General features: G+C 34.4%; 3 protein-coding genes across 4 annotated transcripts; 2 read left to right on the top strand and 1 right to left on the bottom strand.

Annotated features, from left to right (window-relative positions):
• On the top strand, positions 5681-11874 carry LOC109357162 (BRCA1-associated RING domain protein 1). The gene is made up of 14 exons (XM_019600934.1): positions 5681-5821; positions 5916-5969; positions 6694-6770; positions 7312-7407; positions 7502-7872; positions 8297-8575; positions 8709-8809; positions 9033-9219; positions 9336-9442; positions 9817-9907; positions 10168-10333; positions 10943-11061; positions 11332-11673; positions 11727-11874. Exons 1-14 carry the CDS (start codon positions 5751-5753, stop codon positions 11730-11732), a joined length of 2067 nt encoding a protein of 688 aa, XP_019456479.1. The 5' UTR covers positions 5681-5750; the 3' UTR covers positions 11733-11874.
• LOC109357164 (60S ribosomal protein L23) lies at positions 7238-23105 on the bottom strand. Of its 2 annotated transcripts, XM_019600937.1 has the most exons (6): positions 22998-23105; positions 22621-22905; positions 21664-21705; positions 21144-21235; positions 19255-19258; positions 7238-7252 (listed from the first exon to the last, which is right to left on the bottom strand). In XM_019600937.1, exons 1-4 carry the CDS (start codon positions 23008-23010, stop codon positions 21153-21155), a joined length of 423 nt encoding a protein of 140 aa, XP_019456482.1. In that variant the 5' UTR covers positions 23011-23105; the 3' UTR covers positions 7238-7252; positions 19255-19258; positions 21144-21152. The 2 variants fall into 2 exon arrangements, with proteins under 2 accessions (XP_019456482.1, XP_019456481.1); XM_019600936.1 differs by lacking the exons at positions 7238-7252; positions 19255-19258 and having other exon boundaries at positions 21047-21235.
• Positions 15994-19779, top strand: LOC109356197 (MDIS1-interacting receptor like kinase 2-like). The gene is made up of 2 exons (XM_019599532.1): positions 15994-19294; positions 19403-19779. The coding sequence occupies exons 1-2, from the start codon at positions 15994-15996 to the stop codon at positions 19777-19779; spliced, it is 3678 nt and encodes a 1225-aa protein (XP_019455077.1).

The raw sequence follows: 23816 nt of genomic DNA, 5'->3' as shown, positions 1-23816 counted from the left end.
ATCTCGTAGCAACTGCGAGCCGAGTGCTGGTCCCCTTTCACTATGCAGACTTGGAGGCTGATTGAGAGGAACTTCATGCATAGATGGGGCGTAGAGACGAAAGCTTCAAGCCTGTTCAAAGTTGGTCGGCCGATAATGGTGTTGTATGTTGAATCGCACTGGACGACCAAGAACTTTGTTTGGACCATCCTACTCATATGGTGGTCGCCGATCGTTAGCCAAATCTCTACATATCCCCTAGGGGTGATTCCCTGGCCGGAAAATCCGACCAATTGCCCATCATATGGTAGGAGATCGCGGTCATAGAGTTCCATTTTTTCAAACAAATCCTGGAAAATAATGTCAGCTGAGCTACCCTGATCAATGAGTAGGCGGCTAACCATCTTGTTATTGAGCTTGGCGGTGATGACGAGGGGGTCATCGTGCCCTCGGACGACAACTTCATAATCGCGGTCGTCGAATGTAATAGGGGGGCTGATCTGTAGCTCTGTCTCTGCTGGGAGTTCCTGGCAGCGACGTGCATTACCTCCCGCACATATTTCTTCTGGGTGGTCCTAGAGGTGCCCCCGGCAGCAAAACCTCCTGAAATAGTGTTGACATCAACTAGGCTCCTTGGCCTTCGGTTGTCTGCTTGGTGCCTATCCGCTTGAGGTCGTGGGGTAGGGCGTCGTTGTTGAAATTGCGGAGGGGACCGCCTTCTTGAAGGCTCCGGTCGACGATGTTGTGGCGATCGCCGACGTTGCTCCAAGCCTGCGATGAACCGCTGTAAATGACCAGCCTGGATGAGATATTCGATGGTATCAAGGAGTTGTGTGCAGTCATTGGTCAAGTGGCCAACCATACTGTGATAGTCACAATATTTGGATCGGTCTTGTGGGCCTGGCTTGGTAGGGCGTTGGCGGGGAAGTTGGATGAGGTGGGTGGAGAGGACCTCCTGCAGAATCCTTGAGCGGCTGGCGTTCAAATGGGTATAGGTGGAGTATTTGGCCTTTTTAGTTAGTGAGAGTAGGTCGTGGGGTAGGTCGTGGAGTCTTGGTCGTTTGGTTTCTCGTGAGGGGTGATGTATTTGGGGCTCGGTATGGGTGTGGATATGGTGGGTTTCTTCCAGATTGATGAATTGTTGGGCTTTGGAGCGGAGGTCTTCCATTGTAAGATCGGTGTATTTGGCTAATTCCGTGCGGAAAAGACCCTCTTGAAGTCCCATAACGAGGACATGCACTGCCACCTCAGGGCTTAGAGTACGCACCTTCATGGCCTCGGTATTAAACCGATCTAGATACGCCCGGATGGATTCATTAGGTCCTTGGCGAATGCCAGACATCGTGTATGACGACCTGGGTTGCTCTTTGCTTGCCGTGAATCTTGTGTTGAAGGCTAAGGCTAGAGCTTCCCATGTGTTGATGCTGTTTGGAGCCAGACGGGTGAACCATTGGAAAGTCGCCTTTTTAAGAGTCAAGGGGAAGGCTCTGCACATGATGGGGTCGGTCGCCCCATGAAATAACATAGAAGCCTCGAAGGCGTCAAGGTGATCCTGGGGGTCCGCCGTTCCATCGTACTGGTCCATGTTTGTGGGGCGGGTGAAGTGAGAGGGTAATGGGTAAGCCATGATGGTAGGTGTAAAAGGATGTCTAGCACCGCAGTAGGTGTAAAGGGATGTCTAGCACCGCAGGAGTGGTCCGGGGTTGGGCGAGATGGTGGGCGGGATTCGCTCGCTGACTCTTCACGGTTACTTTCGTGAATAGGGCGCTCCAAGTGATCCCCAGGGTTTATTTTAGATTGGCGGAGTTCCTGTATTACGTCAGCCTGTTGCTGGATGAGCCGCTCCTGGCGTTCCAGCATCTGGAGGAGGTGTTGGGTGGTTGGTTATTGTTCTGGAGTGGTATGGTGGCTTCGGCTGGCCTGATGGGATGATTGTCTTGGTGGGGGAAGGGTACTTGGGGCAGGGTCAACTTGGCTGGTAGATAGAGCTCGGTTTCTGGTAGTCACCATGGTGTGAGTTTTCCCACAGATGGCGCCAATGTTCTTTCCTATAACACAAAGGTACGGAACAATAGTTGATCAGTTGCTGAGGATGGAGAAGAGGAAGGATGTCAACGTAGCAAGATGATGTAGAAGAGCTGGACCTGCCGGTGGAGGTACCTGGAAAGGTTCTCCGACGATCAAGTTAGTGTATGAACTTGGTGTTAAATGTATGGGAGTATGAGAATATAAAGATAGAAAGTAATAGAGTGAGTAATGCTAGAGAGTATAGAGATTGAGATACTTCCTGTTGGTAGAGACTCCTATTTATAGATGGGAGAGCTGACTTTGGGCTCTTGGCAGGTAGTGCAACACGTAGCCGACCAAGGGTATTGTCGGGGGTTGCTTTTTCCGTGTCAGGCGGTCTGCCAGGACCGTACTCTGTGCTACTCTTATCTTTTAGCCCGTGGCTGGTTTGGTAGCCTTCTGCAATCTATCTGTCGTGTTGGCAGGTGGGTTGGTGAGGTACATATGGCATGCTAGGGGATGTCTCTAAGGTCAACTCTAGTGGGCCAAGCACGCGAGACCTACCTTGACGACCAAGCATGCAGGTCTTTGACTTGCCGGGTAGGAACAAATATGATAGATATAATTACCGAGTGGGAATATAATGAAGGGGAGTAAATTTAACCAAGTACTAAGAATGTAAAACAAAATAATTATATACATTACACATGATCTTGTTATTCTATTACCATCAACTTTCATGACTCAAAATGATTCACATTATAATATTTTGTTAACTAATTTTACTCTTCAATATATTTAAAATTAATATTAGTAACATCTAACTAAAAATGATATCATTATTTTGTAGTTATTTTTAAATTTTAGTTAGTCTCGAAATTAATTTTATCGGATAGTTCTAATCTAATAAGCTACCGACTTTGAGGACTATAAAAATATATCTTATTTTAGTTTGCACTTGATTTGATTTTAATTTCTTCTATTATACAATTTTAACAACATCATTTTATATAAAAACTTTTTTTCTCAATCTCTTCTTTCTTGATGATACCTTGTCTCATTTTTTATATGGTGCATTACATAGACTAATTCCTATTTCCTAGTCTATATCATTTATGTTGACGTGTAGTTATGGGTATACCCTATAGTTATTAATGTGGATTTATTGTTTCTAAATGAAGTTTTTTATCATATATATTTTCAGAAGTATACTTCATTTACTTCAAAATATGATAATCTAGCTTAGGAAAAGATTTACTTCTCTAAAAATATTGTTCATTTTCAACTGCTTGTAGGAATTTAATCTCCACTATTTAAAATACACAATTATAAAATTTTAGACATATGAGACTCCATTTATATAGCAACTAACATGTTGACAGTTATTATCGTGTCTGTCAACCCGCTTTCTTATCATTTGTAACGTTATAAACTAGCATTTTGACGGTCATTGTCGTGTCTGTCAACACGTTTTTCTGTTGTTTGTAACGTGTAGTTGTTTGTGTTAAATATTCGTAATCTGCAATTGAATTTTTTTGATTAGTGTAATGTTCAACATTTTTAAATACTCTTTCCAAATAAGAAGATAATGAAGGTAAAATAAGAATATAATATTATATGATTTTTTGTAGAAATAAAAAGACAATGAAGACAAAATAAGGAATCACAAATTACACTATGGTGGGTGATTATTTTGTTTTTTCCTTTATCAAGTAGTATATATAAATTTCCACATGAATATAAATATTGAAAGGTACACTCTATTATTTTATAGGCTAATTTGGGTCACATATTAAGACTGTGTTATAAAAGTCATCCAGAGGATTATTCTAAAACAAGGATATACTCCTAATTTAACACACCTCATAGTAACTTTCTGAATGAATGGGGAGATCCAAAATCAACGAGAAAATATCGGAGGAACTTCTAATTATGTTTTCTTTACTTCTATCTTAAATACTATAACATCCATTTTAATTTTGTTCGGGTAATACCAACCTTTCGATCCAATATAACATTATGCGTAGTAATTTTCCTTAGACGATACTAATATGCGAGTTCATACTAACTCATCTAAGAAAGGCCCTGATCTATTTATTATTAATTTGGTAATTTTTATAATTTTAATTGAAATCTTTTAATTCCTAATCTATAGATTCAACATACATACCATAATTCATTTTCAAATCTTTTATAATTTTAATTTTGACCCATTTTAATTTTAAACATGTTTTGTCATATCTTTCTATATAAAATAATATTTTTTGAACTTTTAATAAAAATCTTTTAACTCTATCCATGTAATGGTAATTCCATACCATAATTCATTTTCAAATCAACGTAATTTTTTATTATATTTTCTACATTAAACTTCAATTATGAAGTGTCACTTTAATAGGCTATGCTTGCAATATTTTCAAATAAACCAACCTCATTTTTTGTATATGAGATTTTTCAATTTAAGATTAATCCCTAGAAAATATGAAAGAAGGTGACCTTATATTTTTATACAAATGGGAGATTAAAATATCAAAACATATGATAAAAAATGGGTGGGAAGATGATAATATTTTATGAGGAACGAGTATTGACTGCAACTAAGGAAACAACTATAATAATATATGCAATAATGTCTTTCCAAATCAATGATATTAGTTTTTATTACATATTTAAAACATTTTAAGTAATAAATTTAATGTTGATATGACAACAATTCTTGTATTATTTTGAAATATTGCAATCTAATATAATATTATATTAGTGAGGTAATAGTAGAACGATATAACAACTAAATACTAACATACACTACTAACTAAATATTAACAATTGTCGATAAAAAACATATAATAAAAAATGAGTGGGAAGATGATAATATTTTATGAGGAAGGAGTATTGACTACAACTAAGGAAACTACTATAAAAATATATCCAATACTGTCTTTCCAAATCAATGATATTGGTTTTTATTATATATTTAAAACATTTTAAGTAATAAATTTAATGTTGATATGACAACAATTCTTGTATTATTTTGAAATGTTGCAATCTAATATAATATTATATGAGGTAATAGTAGAACGATATAACAACTAAATTATATATATATATACATTAATATAGGAAACATAATAAAAAATAGAAAAATATTTATTTATGATATTTAACAAAATATAATGTATAAGTTGATGATAGAAATGTTTTAGAAGTATAAACAGAGATATAGACGATGTATTCAACCATTTAAAATCACATATTGGTAAAATTAAAGTTATTATCATATATAGTTATAATTTTGATTAAAAATCGTTTGATATAACTATATAACTAATAAACTGTAAATAAATACTGATCAATATAATTATTTTCGTCGATATAATCGGATGGTCTATATGATTGTTATGTGGAATTCTTATGAGAATCAATTCACCAATTTTTGGATGAATCTACAGAAAATGATCAATTTTCATAGGTATGGTAAAACCTCATTATATTATTATTATAGTTGAGATTTTTTCTTATTTTAGATAAATTCCAAAAAAATGGTGCAAGAAGATATATGAAAACTTAATTTTATTTGCGAGGGAAAGAACGGGAAAAAAACGAAAATTGGCGCGCGCTTTTCAAACTAAAACGCCGTCGTTTTAATGCATCACTCAAATCCGAAAACACACTATAAAAACTTGATTTCACTTTTTTCTCATGTTTCAGTTTTCACAATCACTCACAGAAGAAGAAGAAGAAAAAGTGAAGATTATTTGAAAAAAATGAGTCACTCATTGAATCCATGGATGTTCAATTTTCAGAAGCTCGCTCTTGAACTCAAATGTCCTCTCTGGTAATATAATAATAAATATTTAATTTCAGTTCATTATTTTTATTTCGTTTTTAACGAATTAATCTGATTTGAATTGTTGTTGTTGTTGTTGCAGTTTGAGCTTATTCAAGGATCCGGTGTTACTTCCGTGCAATCATTTGTTTTGCAAGTTTGTGTTCTTATCATTATTTCACTATATTTTGAACCATGTTATTGTGTGAATTCGTGGCTAAACACTTTGTATTGATTGAATTCGTGTTTAAGTGCGATATAATTAATGGATCTATGATTATTAAATAGGTCTTTACAATTAATGTTGGAATATAGGGAATGCTTTGATTTTGTTGCTTGAGGTTCTTCATAAGTTCATATTTAAGAAAACGTTTTGAATTAAATATTCTGCAAGTTCGTTCTTCTCAGGTGTTTGATTTTAAGAATTATACTGAACTTTGACTCTTGATTCTTATAATTTCCGAGTGTAATAATTTGATTCCTCAAAATTTAGAAATTCAAATCAGTACTTGAACATTGAAAATTCGAGTCAAATTAGTCTATGTCAGTGATTCAAGTATTGTTGTCCATTTTTGTGTTTTCAATATTTTAGCAAACAAATTGGTACGTTGTAAAAAATTATTAGCTCAGGTTTTCTTTCCACACTGTCTAGATCTGTAAAATTCGTGTTTATTGGTGGTTTAATCAATAGACATGTTCCTGGATTTTTATTTATGAGTCATCCAATGCACAATGCATGTGATTAATCATCATTTATAATTATTAGCTAGGTTTTAAAAATTAATGTTCGAATACAGTAAATGATTTGATTTTGTTTAAATTTCTTCATGCTAAGAAAATGTATTTTTTTAAAATTTAATCATTGTTATCCAATTTTGCAGGTCATGCTTAGGTGAATTTACAATGGGTTTGATGAAATGTGAATGTGCTGTGTGTAAAACTAAGTATGCTGAAAGAGGTGACTTGTTCTCAAACTCTATTATATACATTTGTGTACTTATGTTGGATTTTTGTGTTGCTTGAATTGTGTCTATGGTTTGAAAAGTGTAAGTTTGCTAATAGGATGGTCAATTTAACTGGCTTGAGTTCCAATAATCTCTTTGTGCTCACTCACACTTCTCAGTTTGAGTTATAGTGCTTGGTTTATCTTACAATGTGGCGTCAAGTTTAATACAATATATATTGTTCCACAGTGTTTTACAACCATACACAGTGCATTCTGATTAGCCTAATTGAATTAAATATTCAACAATTAATAATGAGAGATGATATTTTTGATCAATCATAAGGTATATTATTGTCTCAAGTTCAAGTCTTGGTAACTGCAAAAATAGATTTTGGTAGAGCTTTGCATGTCGTGTCTTTCTTGGCTCAACTTGATTAGTTAGGACCAAAGTGTCTGATGGTACATAGGTTTAAAATAATAGAAGAAAATAATATCTCTTTGATCCATATTGTGTCAATTCTTATGCTTTTTATATGTTGATTGTGGCTGGCAGATGTGAGGAACATGCCTTTTGTGGAAAACATGGTATCCATCTATAGAAGCTTGGAGTCTACCTTCTCTCCTAGTTTGCTTCCACAGCGTTCTTCTGGTAAAACTATCTTGCTTTGTTTTAATCTGTTATTAAAAAAACTACTTCTCACTTGACACTTTTGGATATTTTTTCTCGAATGGCTATAATACAGATGACGTGAGGGTTTTGACACCATGTCAAGCATCTCTCAATTCAAGCTATGGTAATAAAAAGATGGATAAGGTTCCGTCGAGTTTACCTCATTCTAAAGAGGTTGGGGCTGGAAAGAGTCACAAGTTCAAGGGGAGTGACACTGTAGTGCATGATAAAACTGAGGGGCTTGAGTTGTCTCCTGGGGGAAGGGTTGACTCTCACAGTACAGGAAAGCCTAATCCAATGCAGCATTCCCAGATGGCAGTTGGTGGGCATGGAGACTGCAAAGTTATGGAAATGGATGTGAATCAAGTGACACAATCGGCAACAGGCAGCCCTCCATTTTGTGACACCAAAGGTTCAGAGTGCAGTGATCTTGACAGTGAGCATGTAAGAAAGTAAAATACTGTTCTTGGTTTTTGTTATCTATTCACTTAAAAGCAGCTTCACAACTTTAGTAGTTCATTCCCCTTCGGACCTAGTGGTGCTCCATTCATTAGCATTACTGATTTTGTTTCAATTGACTGTTTTATTCAACTGTTATAAGAAACAATCATCATCTTAAATAAGTGCTTATGCTGTAAGCCTTGAATGACTTATGTTTTGTTATGTTTATGCTGGTTGTCCCTATTTAATCTTTGGAGGCAGTTGTGACTATTTATCTGAAACATTTTAATGTAAGGCTGATGAATGATAAAAACCATTTGATGGGAAATGTACAACCAGTGGTTGGTGGTGTAAAACAAAAAAATGTATGTTTTGTGCTTTATTTCATTTTCTCACAATAGGTACCTCTTCATTGTCATTTTTTCAGCCATTGGTAGCTGGAAGAGTGGAGAAATCTTCATTGAAGAGAGCAACCACCTTTGAATCTGATGGTCTGATGATAGAGCTCAAAAGACAAAAAAATAATTTGGCTGCAGATGGCTATGTTCAGTCTAGCTCCACATATCATAATAATTTAGTGGGTTCCTGCTCTAACATGGACCTTAAATCTGGAATGGGCCCTGGTGCAATGTTTGTTGCAAAACCAGATGATTCACACACAAGTACAAGCATCTGTTCATTTTGCCAGTCCTCTAAAATCTCAGAGGTAATTTTCATTTCCATACAATTTCTTGTATTCATCAATAGCCTTGACATGTTGTACCCTTTCTATACTATATCTGTTATTGGATTAATTGTTGTCACCTTTTTTTCACGTCCTTCATGGTTAATTTTTGTAGGCTACTGGGGAAATGTTGCATTCTGCAAATGGGTATATGGTTACAGGAGATAAAGCAATGCAACCGAATGTCATACATGTGCATAAAACTTGTGCTAACTGGTATGATAAATTGGTTTTTAAGTCTTTCTGGTTCATCAACAGTAGTTTCCTGACATTGCTAACATATATTGTTTTGGAAGTGTTGGAATTTATGGAGCCACTTTATTGAACCCTAATTTATTATGGATGGTTTAATTATTGAAGTTTTTTATTTGGAAATTATATAATATTTGGTTTTCCTTTAGCTTTCTGTTAACATCTGTCAACTTTTTTGAAAACCCAGGGCACCACAAGCGTATTTTGTTGATGACATTGTCAAGAATTTGAAATCTGAAGTGGCTAGGGGATCAAAATTAAAATGCAGCAAATGTGGTCTAAAAGGAGCTGCTCTTGGCTGCCTTGTCAAATCATGTAGAAAAACATATCATGCTCCTTGTGCAATGGAGATATCGACTTGCCGTTTCGATCATGTATTTTATCTTTCTCTTATATTTAAGTTATTTTTGGGTATTTTTTAAATGTAATTTTCTTTTTTGTGCTACTGTACTTTGATTTAAACATTGCAGATGTGTATTATTTGGTGCAGGAGAATTTTCTAATGCTCTGTCCTGCTCATGCTCGTGTCAAATTTCCAAATGAGAAATCCCGGTCTAAGAAACAACCCACTCAGAACCTTCCAGCTTTAACTCATCTGTATGTGTTTTTCTAAATCATCAGATATTTCAGCTGCTTAGCATTTAAGTTTGTGCATTTGACACTGAATCTTAGGTTTTTACTATTAGTAGCATGGCATTTGCTGCCCTCTTTTGTTCAAAGCTGGATGAGTTTAAAGAATTTCAAGTCAATTACTTAATGTTAAATATACTAAATCAGGAAGTTAAATCATAAAGAATGTGGCACTAAGCAATCAATGCATAATAATTATTAAATAGTGGTTTAACATCATGCATAACCTATGTGTAGCACACTCAAGTATTTATTACTGAGAATATTTCAGGGGTTAAGTTCACTACCACCGTTTTGTGTCAAGTTATGGTTCTATTTCTAAGTTTCTCTCCTTCGTGCAGGCCGTCTCATGAGTCAAACCCTCTTCCAGCTTTACAAGATGATAGTAAGAAATTGGTATTTTGTGGATCTGCTCTACCACCTAACGAAAAGGTTAGCATGGATTTTCACTACTTGGCTTTATAAAGTCTTTTTGTTACCTTTATTATGATTGTTATCTTTAGTTACAATTTCATTGGAGTATTACATTTACTAATAATTTTTAAAGGTGTGTTTTCTGTTAATCGTTCTACATTTGATGGAGAGCATGGGGCACCATCCTTTGCTTTATGCATCATATGATTACTGGTTAACTAATGGGCGTATTTGATTTGACTGACCTTTGTTTTTCATATTCCTCTCTCGATGATCAGGCACTTTTCGTCAATTTTGCAAGTAAGGTTGGTGCTGTGGTGACCAAGTATTGGACCCCCAGTGTCACCCATGTGATTGCTGCAACTGATGAAAATGGAGCATGCTCCAGGACACGGAAAGTTCTCATGGCAATTCTAAATGGACAATGGATTCTCAAAATGGATTGTAAGTTACTTGGTTTCTTATTTGATTTGATGCTCATTGTTGATTTCAATTATGAACCAACATTGATGATCTCTTTAAGACTTTACTCTATTGCTTCTTACTTTGTAATGGCTTTTCTTTATATCACTTCATGTTAGGGTTTGGGTTTGGAAAATGGAAAATGGCTTCTAATTTGGGAGACAGTTTGAATAACATTGGTTATGTTCCATTCAATGCTTCACTTTCCTCATTATAAATGTCCAATTAAAATTAAACGGTTTTCTTTTTTTAAAATCTAAAATACTTATCTCCAACCAGTTTGGACATTGATTTCTCTTTCACGAGAATCATAAAAATATCATCAGAATCATAAAGATATCTCTAATTTATTATGAAACCTCCTTGTTTACCAAAATACTACATGCCTTTATTATCACATCATTAAGTTTTTAAATATGGTGCTCTGAAACCTAATTTTTTAGTTCTGCTCCTGGCTCTCAATACCCCCCTTTAATCCATGTTCAGTGGTCCATGACTAAGTGGACTTACTATGCTTTTCATGTGTGCTTAATGTTATGTTATTTATGCATATTCATATTTTTGTATTCATGTTGGTTCTCCATCTCGTAGGGCTAAAGGCTTGCATGGAAGGGACAAATATGGTAGAAGAGGAACCATACGAGATTATCCTTGACAACCAAGGGTGTCATGGTGGCCCAAAAACTGGCAGACTTAGGGCATTGGCCAATGTATGTTTATATTTATTTCATTGCATCATATGTTCATGCAAAGGCATAGCTTATTTTATGATAGTCAATATTATCATATCAAATATCTTGATGAATGCTTCTTATTCCTTGCCCAGTACTGAAATGTTTAAGACCATTTCTTCTCTTTAGCTCACTAGTGACTTAACTTGTTTTACTTCTATTTTTGAGCCCCCTTATGGTGGTTCATTTTAATTACTTTGTAGTTCTTTGGTGTTATGAGTTTTAACATTCTAATTGTTATGATTGCAGGAGCCCAAGCTATTCAGTGACTTCAAGTTTTATTTTTCTGGGGATTATGTGACTACATATAAGGAAGATCTTGAAGATTTGGTTGAGGTAGGAGGAGGTACTGTCTTGAGAAGCAAGGAAGAATTAGAAGCTAAAAGACATGAATGTGTAGCAGCTCCTTGGAAGTTGCTCATTGTCTACAATATTGATCCCCCACTAGGATGTAAGTTGGGGGAGGAAGTTTCAATTCTATGGCAGAGACTGAACGATGCCCAAGATTTAGCAGCTAATACTGGTTACCAAATCATTGGTCACACATGGATTCTGGAGTCCATTGCTTCATGTAATTTGCAACCTTTTGTTAGCTAAAATGCATCAGAAAGCTGATTTTCTTATATGGGTAGTGATCTTTGATCAGCTAAGTATACCTTTTCATGCTACCCCCAGACCCTGAAGTGCTACATATTGCTTATTAAATTTTCAACATAAAACCCTGTTGGGGTGTTATGCTTGTTGTAACATAAATTAGTTATGAACTTTACAAAAAATTAGTTACAAACTGATTTGGGTTTGTTTGTTTTCACATCATGTGTTGATGACTTTCAATGTTTTCCTTGCAGTACCTCATGTACTTTTCTATGTATACTTCATTATGATATTATTTTTTTACAAAATGTTGGTATGTTTATGATAACATTTCCCCATTTTCATCAATAATGATCAATTTCGATGCAAAGTATGTTAAAATGGTAGGAGACATGAAAAAGATTTCTTGATGAATCAAGAAAAATGAAAGAAAAAAGTTTTATTAATTGAATATTGAATAGATTGATAACAAAATTACATTGAATCCTTTAAATAAAGGATAGAAAAAACTAATTATCCTAGCTAAACTAATTAACCAACTAACCAATATTCAACTATTTTAACATTCCCTCGCAAGCTGGAATGTACTAAGCATTCCAAGCTTGAAATAATTGTGTTGAACACAATGATATACTCTAATACCTCTTCTTGCTGGTGAGCGAATCTTCGTCTCCCAGTCTTGAAATCTGAATGTGAAGCAATTTGACGTTTAACCACCATATGACAGAAGCAACTTTATCCAAAGCTTAACCATATATTTCGATAGAAGCTTAACCAACCATAGTGGATGAAAGAGAGAAAATGAATATGAATTTCGATCCTAATATATTGCTTCAATGATATAAAATACACACTATAATGTTGTGTGTTTAATGAGAGAAATAAAGAAACTAGAGTAATAGAGAAATAATTGGGGATAAATGATAAAGAATAAGAAAAGAAAACATCTGTATAGTTGATCTTGCCAACTTATTGTAGAATATGTTTTCGTGTTGGACACCCTCTAACAGTGTTGCACTTGTAGTAACCCCTTGGATGAGGTGAACGTTTAATAAGTTTCTGTCCATAATTCCTTCAAGAATAATCATCAATCAAAGATATCAAGATAATCTTGTCACATGCAACATTGTCACCTATTGGAAGCAAGATAACACTAATGAAGGCCATTGAGATGAAAAAGAAAGCACCACCATGTTCTTGATTGTTGAAGTTTTCCATTAAATCCTTCATGGAACCATAAGCGGAAGCTATCAAAAGATAATTATGCTCTGATACCATGTTAAAATGGTAGGAAACATGAAAAATATTTCTTGATGAATCAAGAAAGATGAAAGAAAAAAGTTTTATTCATTGAATATTGAATAGATTGATAACAAAATTACATTGAATCCTTTATATAAAGGATAGAAAAAACTAATTATCCTAACTAAACTAATTAACCAACTAACCAATGCTCAACTATTTTAACAAAGTAAAGTTGAAGCAGGAAAATGAAGATGCTTTCAATGTTCAGATAATGAGGCATTCAATCTGCAAACAGAAGAACTCAAGGTGGCAACAACCCCACATGTTGACAAGTGACCCATTGTATTTTGATTTTGATTTTGCTACTGTATCATTCACCATTCATATTTAGTAATTATCGACTCTCTCTTAAATAAAACTAGTACAACTGAATGGTGGATAATATATTAACTATATATAAATCTCTATAATGACATCACATAAATATTACCAAATGCAGAAAATAAATCTCAGTTATCATACAACATGTTGAATGCCTGATGCAATGATAAAGGTCAAATATCTACGGTGATAGGCATGAGTAGGCGTGAGCGTGGGATGAGTTGGGACGAGTTAAGCATGTCTCTCACCCGTAGGATGGGATGCGTGAGGGACGAATCCAAAATAAGACGGGTTAAGATAGCGATGAGTCTGGATTGGAAAAGGACAAAATGATAAACGTAGATTTTTTTCTCAAATCTTTAAGCATGCACAATCAAAATTATCACAATATGTATATAAACTTAACTAAACCTGCATCCCGCATACATTAGTATATAAACTACAAACCGTAAATTGTATCCTTCAAACTAAAAACTATCACAATCATGTGATTGAAAATTATAGAAGACATTAAAAATTTCAAATCAATTTAAATTATCAAGTGTCAACATAAGCTAAAATATTCTAGTAAATGATAAAAAAAACCTAGGAGAACTAAAATGACAACATGCCAATACTCAAAAGTTCACACAAAAACGAATACAATAACTAGCTATTAACTGAAAAATGAAACTTAAATTAGAGTTCACACAAAGTACACAAAAATAAAAAATTAATTGGTTTTCTATCAATTAAGATTTATGGGCTTTTAAATATTTGAGTTACTGGGTTAACATGATGAGTATTAATAGGTATTTATTCAACTATTTTTTATACATCTATACTTCTATATCTATACTATATATAAAGCCAAAACTTGAAATAACTTCTCTCATGGTGTAATTTTCATTTCCTATTTTGCCCTTCATATTATTTAATTTTTACAAAAAAACTATATAATCTTAAGCAACTACCACTAATACATTAATTAACCACATATCTCACATTAAATTAAACATTATCATAAACGAAGTGCCTATATACACTAGTAACTATAAGAGACGGAACGGGTGACCCAAACCTGTTCTTTTTGAAAATGGACAAGTTACTGTACTCTATTATTCGTAAGAGGAGTCTAATACAGTAGTACCAAATGAGATACGAACATGCACATGGTTAACCGAATATTCTCTAGTTCACATAGTTACAGTAGGCTATTATTTTCCATAGAAAATATGAACGTGTCTAATGTTGGTCCTTGCCTATCAAGTTTGAATAAATCTCCTTTTTTTATTTATTCTTTTAGAGACATATAGAAATCATGGTTCTAAATTTCAGTGAGAAATTATTCAGTGGTGATACTGTGAATGAGTGTGACATGAAGAAAGATATATTTGCTGACTAATGAAGAGTTCAATGTATGTTCAACTTTTCTACAATGTTATTATTATGTTGTTCAGTAACATTGCTTTTCCAAAAATATTAACTTTTTAGGAAGTTTCCAACATGTTTCACAGTAAAAAGTAAAAACCCATGCCTTTCATTTTGACTGATATATTAGAAAATATGTGACTCAGGAAAGTGCTAAGTAATTTACTCTTATATGATTCAATCTCAGTGTCTCACAGGTAATAATCCAACACGTACAGTTCTTTTAGGATTTTACAACACTAAATGAGTAAACCCCTTAGAGCTAAAAAACCAGCTTAGTTTTTTTAACACAGTTCAAAAATAATTGTTCTATAAAGTAATAAAAACCAAACATATATAAGTGATTTTCATGCATTAAGTCACCGACCAGTATTGGACTTTCCAGTACCAAAGGATATTTCATTTCCTTATCTTGATGATGTCTTGAATGCATGCTTAAATTATTGTACTTTTCATAGTAGCATAACCATACTCCTTCCCAGTCTTTATCCAATAGTCCTCTACTATCTTTAGTGTAGGACACTTCTTTGGTTGAGAGTTTATGGTGCATTTTGAGTGGAGTTAGACTCCTCTCCATGCAAGTTAGGGGAAAATATACTAAAAATTTAATAGATAATGACATTTATGACCTTTTGAGTTATGCATACTCTCTTGGATCCAATAAATAGTACTGTGAAATTTTACTGAGATACAAATGGTCACATCTATCTAGAAGCTTCATTTCAAGTGGCTAAATTCAACCATTTAGTGTGGAATGAAACATGTTAATGATAAACGTGTATAATTTGGAATAGTACGTGGTTCTCTTTGATATAGGTACAAGTACGTAGTACACAATACGTTACCTTATCAAATATCGGTATGTTAGGGGTATATTCAGTAGGGTTTCTATAGTTCTCTGCATAGTCATTCTAGTGTTGCTTCTTGTAGGTTTGAATCAACCACATAGGAGAAATACCCAAGGATAAAAATAATTCTTGTTTGTTGTAACTCTTTCATGTAAGTGAGTTTACATTAGCAATTATTATTCTTTTCTTTTACATAAACTGTCGGTAAAAGTCCATTTCATTTCTTAAAGGGAACAGTTCCCAAAAGAATCACGAATTGGTACGAGAGAATCAATTCGCGATTCGCTACCAAAATGAGAGAATTGTGTTTTAATCGTGAAGATATTTTTTCCTTCTCTTTTTTAAACTATAAATAACATTGTGCTTATTAAAGTAACACTACAAAGCAAAGTTACATAGTTGCATTTGCCATATACTAGTTGAGACTTGAGACATGAAAACTTGTCATCAAAAGGCTCATGCTCTTATCTTTCACATAATCTTCATATCTTTGCTACCACATAAAATCACAGAAGCTTCAACAAGAACAGAAGCAGAAGCTCTTGTGAAATGGAAAAACAGTCTAACCCCTCCTCTTCCTTCTTCTCTAACATCATGGTCCTTCAACAACATTGACAACCTTTGTAGTTGGGGTGGCATTGTTTGTGACTCTACCAATACAACTGTCTCAGAGATAGACTTAAGAAGTTCCAAACTCAATGGAACAATATCTCACTTGAATTTTGGTTCCTTACTCAACCTCACTAGCCTCAACCTCTTTGGAAATAGTCTTGAAGGGTCAATTCCATCCACAATTGGTAAACTCTCCAAGCTCACTTTTCTAGACTTTGGAAATAACTCATTTGAAGGCACACTACCTTCTGAGCTAGGGCATCTAAAAGAGCTTCAATATCTTAGCTTTTGGAATAACAGTCTCAACAGTACTATTCCCTATGAGATCACAAATCTCCCAAAGGTAAGACATTTGCACCTTGGATATAACTTCTTTATATCTCCTTCTTCTTGGTCCAAATATTCAAGCATGCCTTTCTTAACTTACCTTAGTTTGTATGACAATCAATTCACCTATGAAATCCCAAGTTTCATAATGGAGTGTCAAAACTTAACATACCTTGACCTCTCTTGGAACAATTTCAATGGCACAATACCAGAATCTGTATATTCCAATCTAAGCAAACTTGAATACCTCAACCTCTCCTATTGTAAGCTAGAAGGAAAATTGTCACACAACTTGTCCAAGCTTTCTAATCTCAAAGAACTTCATATAGGTTATAACAACTTCAATGGTCCTATTCCCTCAGAAATAGGACTGATATCTGGACTTCAAATTCTTGTAATGGATCACATTTCAGCACAAGGGGAAATTCCTTCCTCCTTAGGCCAACTTAGGGAGTTAAGTTATCTTGATCTCAGTCATAATATGTTGAACTCTACAATTCCATTTGAACTTGGCTTCTGTACAAAATTGAGGTACTTGAGTTTAACAAATAATGATCTCACTGGTCACTTGCCTTTATCACTATCCAATCTGACTAAAATATCAGAGTTGGCATTATCAGATAATTTCTTTTCTGGTGAAATTTCTGCTTCATTGGTCTCTAACTGGACTCAGTTGATCTCTCTGCAAGTCCAAAACAATAGTTTAAGAGGAGAGATTCCTCCGGAGATTGGCCTTTTGACAAAAATCGAAATACTCTTTTTGTTTCGTAATACATTCTCTGGTCACATTCCTATAGAGATTGGAAACCTGAAAGAAATTATACAATTAGATCTTTCAAGTAACCATTTCTCCGGTCCAATTCCTTCGACCATTGGGAGCCTTGGAAATATGATAGTGTTGCATCTTTTCGGCAATGATCTCTCAGGAACCATTCCCACAGATATTGGAAACTTAACATCACTGCAAGAATTTGATGTCAGCCTTAATAATTTGGATGGAGAGTTACCAGAGACTATCACTCAACTAACTAGTTTAAGAACTTTTTCGGTGTTCGCCAACAAATTCTCAGGTAGTGTTCCCGGAAATTTTGGAAAGCACAGTCCCTATTTGTATTATGCCTACTTTTCAAACAACAGCTTCACAGGAGAGTTGCCTTCTGACTTGTGCAGTGGTGGCATGCTAGCTTATTTGGCTGCCAATAATAACAGCTTTTCCGGGCCATTGCCGAAGTCCATAAGAAATTGTTCAACACTATTCAGAGTTAGGCTTGAAGAAAACCAATTCAGTGGAAACATCACAGAAGCATTTGGGGTTCATCCAAATCTTGATTATATCTCACTTGGGGGAAATCAATTTGTTGGTGAGCTCTCTCCTAAGTGGGGTGAATGTGTCAAATTGACTAGGATGGAAATGAGTAGAAATCAACTATCCGGAAAAATTCCACCTGAGCTAGGTAAGTTAAGTCAATTACGAGATCTAAGCCTGCAATCCAATGAATTCACCGGCAATATCCCTCCTGAATTAGGAAATATAAGTCAACTTTACACGTTGAACTTGAGCAGGAACCATTTTACAGGAAAAATTCCAAAGAGTATTGGCAGACTCACTTGGCTTAAAATTCTTGATTTATCAGATAACAACTTCAACGGAAGCATACCCGAAGAGATCAACAATTGTAAGCAATTAACAAGCTTGAACTTGAGCCATAACAAGTTCTCAGGGGAAATACCTTATGAAGTTGCCAATCTTGTCTCACTCCAACAACTTTTGGATCTCAGCAGCAACTCTTTCTCTGGAGTGATTCCTCAAAATCTTGACAAGCTTATTTCATTGGAGTTTCTCAATATATCACACAACCATCTGTCAGGAACAATTCCAAAATCCGTCTCAAGTATGCCCAGCCTTCAAAATATTGATTTTTCTTACAACAACTTGACCGGTCCGATCCCAACTGGTGGTATTTTCACAAAAACAAAAGCTGGTGCCTTTGTTGGAAACTCAGGTTTGTGTGGTGTGCTAGTGTCACATCCTTGCACCTCTGCAAAAAAATCTGGAGGGGGTAAAAAAAAGATTCTTCTTAGTGTCATTATACCATTTTGTGGTGTATCATTTATTGTTATTATTGTTTTTGGAATGCTGAGATTCAGCCGGCAAGCCGATGAACCTGACGAAGAGTCAAAAATTATTAAAGATGGTGATCAACTTCATCACATAGTAAGGGGAAGAGATACAAGGTTCACATTTTCTGAAATTTTTAATGCCACTAATGGCTTCAATGACATGTACTGCATTGGAAGAGGAGGATTTGGGAGTGTTTACAGAGCAGAGTTATCTACAGGTGAAGTTATTGCTGTTAAAAGGTTGAATATCTCAAACTCGGACGAGATTCCAGCAACGAATTTCCGAAGTTTTGAGAATGAGATAAGAACACTTACAGAAGTGAGACACCGCAATATTATCAAGCTTTATGGTTATTTTTCCTGGAAGAAACAAATGTTCTTGATTTATGAATTTGCTGAGAGAGGCAACTTGACAGAAGTTCTTTATGAAGAAGGAGGCTTGGAGCTGAGCTGGCCTAAACGAGTCGAAATTGTGCATGGAATAGCGAATGCAATTGCCTACTTACACAATGATTGTTCTCCACCAATTGTGCACAGAGATGTTACATTGAATAACATATTACTCGACTCAGAATTCGAACCCCATCTTGCAGATTTCGGCATAGCAAAGCAGCTCAGTTCTAACACTTCAAACTGGACCTTGGTGGCAGGTTCCTATGGCTACATGGCTCCAGGTACATACTTCAACCAATTCAAAATTTCAATAATACAATGTAATTCAATTATTATCTAGGCATATAATGTAAAAGGTTACTAACAAAATTTGAATTTGAAATTTGTAGAGCTAGCACAAACAATGAAGGTTACCAATAAGTGTGATGTCTACAGCTTCGGAGTGGTGGTATTGGAAGTAATTATGGGAAAACACCCCGGCGATCTCTTAACTACCATGTCTTCAGTTATGTCTTTATCATCAGTCGTAGATCCGCATGCACGAGTGCTTCTGAAAGATGTGCTGGACCAACGGCTTCCACCACCAAGTGGTCGATTAGCTCGAACAATAACGGTATTAGTAAGCATAGCCTTGGCATGCACCCGTACGACTCCAGAGTCCAGACCTACAATGCGTTCTGTTGCACAAGATATATCAACTACCATTACTAAAAAGGCTTATCTTACTGAGCCATTTGGTATGATCACCCTGAGCCAACTTATGTAGTTTCAGAAATAGAGCAAAAAAATATGTTTACTAATATTATATCCCAGTTTTGAAGTTATAAAGGCATGAAAGTGCTTGAAGATCATGCCGTTGAAGTGTTTTAGTGTTAAATTTGAAGTATTATATTGTTCAGTTTAATGTCATCAACCCAACATGAGTGTCAAATTGGTTATAGCTTGTGGTTACAAACACGTTATTTATTACTTCAACAAGGTAAGTTTCGGCATTGTATCTATTCGGATCAGAGAGTTAAACATAGACAATGAGAGCTTTTGTTTTTCAGTTATTGTCTCTTTGCCGGTGTTATTAATACCGTATCGATCATCAAACCGATTAGGGTACTAGCATAGTGATATAGTTGTTTAACTGGTGATTCACTAATTAAATCACATACTGGCAAATTAGATATACATATATAATATATTATCATTAATGTTGAAAAATCAATAAAAAAACTAATATTTTTTTATTTTCATTAAAAAATTAATTTTAAATAAAAATTGGCTGGTATGACCGGTACAGTTCAATTAAAAAATGGTCGGCGTGACCGATTTTTAACTGGTTTTGGCCAGTATGATTGCATGATCGATATAATTATTGTACTATACTAGTATTGAGACTGGTTCACTAGTTTACCAGTTCAACTGGCCGGTATAAATGATTTTAATAACACTCCTCTTTACTATTTGCACTTGCGGCATGGAATAAAATATTCAAAGTATGATGAAGATTTTAGGGGCAAATAATGACAAGTAAAGGCAATCCTATTAATTAGGTATAGTTGCTCCACATGTTTGCATGTTCAATCTTAATTTTATTTTCAGTATATCCTTTACCACTGAATAACACTTGTACCAAATAAAATAAATTTAAGTTGGGTGTGTTTATATGTTTTATAAATACCAAATAAAATATATTTTTCTGGATATATATAACTTACGAGCTTTTATTGTTTTATAAATAAGGGGATTATGATAAAGTTTTGTCCTTTTAAATAAGATTGTTAAGGGAGAGAACAATATAGAAAGGGACCATGAGAAAGTTATGTTTTATAATGATCATGACTCATGAGAGTAGGTACTTACTTGGTGAAGGTGAATTATACAGAAGGTGTAGGTCACAATTTGTAGCTTAAAGGTTGAGTTCGGTGTTTGGTGCAACTCAATGACCGAAACGATCACAAAAAAAACAACAAAATCAGCGATCGATTCAGTAGCAGAAACTAAAGCACATTTAATTTCAAGTTAGAGCACATTGCATATAGAACTAAAACACAAAAATAAGAACTCTTATAATAACCAATGACTAAGTATCTGTAATTTCCAGTAGGATTCAACTTGAAACATTATGATGTAATAATATAGGACTCCAACTTAAACAATAGCATTGGCTGCACTTGCAATCCTAGGCCACAGATCAGCACATTCCTTTCCAATTGGACCAGTGATTGCAGAACCTACATTTACATTATCACACAGTATTACACACAAATTAAAAGATATGGTTAAACAAGAGGGTTTCATCCTCTCTTTTTAACATTTCGAACCAGACCGGTGAAAGAATTATATGTTAATCTTTTTGGTACTACCAAAGATATTCATTCATCCTTGTTAGGTAAGCAACTAATCCCTTTCAAGGTGCATGGTTGTCCCTCCCAACAAGTATCGTTCCCAGAAATTAAACCCTTGACCTTTTCGTCATCATGGGAATCTAGCAGGGTGTTATATCACTAGATCAAGACCTTACTAGTATACTTTGATTATTATACAAAGGAGTAGTCCAATTTCAATTGAAGACACACATAAACACTAACTACTAACACAGGTTTGTGTCTTGGTATCATTCATAATCATAGATAGAGTATAATGTAAGAAAAGATAATACCTTTCATTTCACCCTTTGGATTCACAATGACACCAGCATTATCTACAGCAATGAAAAACCAACAAAGTCAAGATCATAAAAGCAAAAATTATCAATTTGAAAACACTTCTCTACTTATCCATGTCCCAAACTGATTTACATGAAAGCTTTACAATTAAAATTATTCCTTTAGAATATTTTAGAATCACTTTTCTTAAGCTTAAAAGTGAATACATAACTTTGTGAATCGAAATTCCCCCAATACCAATCTTGTCCTTAAAAATCATAAATTGGCACACAAAGATCTTAAATGTATAATGACCCACATTTCAGATTCTTCGGCGGCCCATTCAATATTTTACATTTTCTGAAGATCTATTCATCAAATTGATACACACAAAAATTAAAAGACCAAAACGCATCTATCACTTTAAGCTTTAACTAAACGCGACCCTTAATAGAGGTAGATAACAAAAAACTTACATACATATACGTGTGAAATTGAAAACTATATATATAGAGAGATATATATTACTTAACTTTATCAACATATATCATAAAAAACACCGGAACACATCTTCTGTCAAAGTGTATATGTCATCTGATGTAATCATTCAGAAAAAATACTTAATAAATAGCGTAAATACTTTTTCTTGTACCGATCACAATTCACGACACACATAAAATAAGAATTTAATATGTATCCACTAAACATGTATTTTTTATACTGTTATCAAATCTTTCATCGTTCATGTGTTAACTATCATTGGCTCTCAAATAAAAGTAATATAGAGTAATGGTGGTGAATGATGGGCTGACAATATAAAAGATTCTACACCGAATACAAACTAACGACGGATGATGTGCTGACAGTGTAAAAAAAATTACACCAACAATGGGTATATTTTAAACTCACAGAATAACTAATAAAAATTGAAAACTACACTGAGAAAATGAAATTGAAATTGAACTTCGCACCTTCAAAGTACATAAAAACACCGTCCTTTCGGCGCCAAGGCTTGCGCTGACGAACAATAACAGCGGGAAGCACCTTCTTCCTGAGATCAGGTTTTCCTTTCTTCACTGTCGCCATAACCATATCTCCAACACAAGCTGAAGGTAAACGATTCAAACGACCTTTTATTCCTTTCACTGATATGATATACAGATTCTTAGCGCCGGTGTTGTCGGCGCAGTTCACCGTCGCCGCCACCGGTAAACCTAGCGACATTCGGAACTTGTTCCCCGCCGATCCTCCTCTACCTGAATCAGAAAATCATACGTAAAAACGATAAGAAATTTTAATCGATTATGAGAATAAGTGATTTTTGATTAGGTTGTGAAATTATACGAACCTCGTTTCGACATTTTTTGTTGAATCAGAGTGAGAAATTTCAATCTCCGATTTATTTATGTGATGTTCTCAGATTAGGGTTTAACGATTCAGGCCCTATGGGCCTGTATCAATGGATGGGCTTTTGTTGGGTTTTTTGGTTTTGCAAGACATGTTCTTAACTACTTAGGTGTAACTTGAAAAACAAATATAAGTAAAAATATATGCGTTAAATGATCTCTAAGAATGAAGATAAACTGAATCAACTCGATATTCATTTGTAATTTGACTCGTTAGTTAACTTGATAAAATTAGTTCATGAATCAAATGAGTTGAACTTTAATTAAAAGTTAAGCTCGTTAAATAAATAAGTCGAATTTGAATCAAGTATAGTTCATTTCGTTAAATCTTTATAAAGAATATTATATACTAAATAAATGTTTATAATTCGAGTTAACGAACTAAACTAAATCAATCAGGTTAATGATTTGAAATAAACATTTCGCGAACCGAATAATTTGTTAACTTCAATAGAGACAATTCAAGCTAAAAATATAGTTTGTTATAAACTCGAGTTAAGTTTTTAGTTGGACATATCCTTATCAAATTGAACCGAGCTCACTCTAATTCAACTCGACTCATTTTCAGCTTTACATACACCTTCTTATTTAATGGCTAAATCCCAATACTCTACATATTGCGTTGCATGGATAGCAAAACAAGTTAATCCCAAAAAATAATGATAAGACTATACTTTCATATATAATTATACAAAATAAAGTATCTTATCATATAAGGAGATCAATTATCTTATTCATATAATAAAATCATAACATATATC

This window comes from Lupinus angustifolius, chromosome LG09 (assembly GCF_001865875.1).
Source record: "Lupinus angustifolius cultivar Tanjil chromosome LG09, LupAngTanjil_v1.0, whole genome shotgun sequence".
Taxonomy (NCBI): Eukaryota; Viridiplantae; Streptophyta; class Magnoliopsida; order Fabales; family Fabaceae; genus Lupinus; species Lupinus angustifolius.
This window is presented reverse-complemented; position numbering and strand designations above follow the sequence as displayed.

What these genes read in the sequence shown, in the direction of transcription:
- LOC109357162 (XM_019600934.1), top strand. Translation starts at nt 5,751, where the DNA reads ATGAGTCACTCATTGAATCCATGGATGTTCAATTTTCAGAAGCTCGCT. An exon ending in CATAAAACTTGTGCTAACTG is followed by an intron (nt 8,810 to 9,032) that starts GTATGATAAATT and finishes TTGAAAACCCAG; the next exon opens with GGCACCACAAGCGTATTTTG. An exon ending in ATGGATTCTCAAAATGGATT is followed by an intron (nt 10,334 to 10,942) that starts GTAAGTTACTTG and finishes TCCATCTCGTAG; the next exon opens with GGCTAAAGGCTTGCATGGAA.
- LOC109356197 (XM_019599532.1), top strand. Translation starts at nt 15,994, where the DNA reads ATGAAAACTTGTCATCAAAAGGCTCATGCTCTTATCTTTCACATAATC. An exon ending in CTATGGCTACATGGCTCCAG is followed by an intron (nt 19,295 to 19,402) that starts GTACATACTTCA and finishes TGAAATTTGTAG; the next exon opens with AGCTAGCACAAACAATGAAG.
- LOC109357164 (XM_019600937.1), bottom strand. An exon ending in TGTTTTTATGTACTTTGAAG is followed by an intron (nt 21,706 to 22,620) that starts GTGCGAAGTTCA and finishes TCATTGCTGTAG; the next exon opens with ATAATGCTGGTGTCATTGTG. An exon ending in TCCAAAGGGTGAAATGAAAG is followed by an intron (nt 21,236 to 21,663) that starts GTATTATCTTTT and finishes ATGTAAATGTAG; the next exon opens with GTTCTGCAATCACTGGTCCA.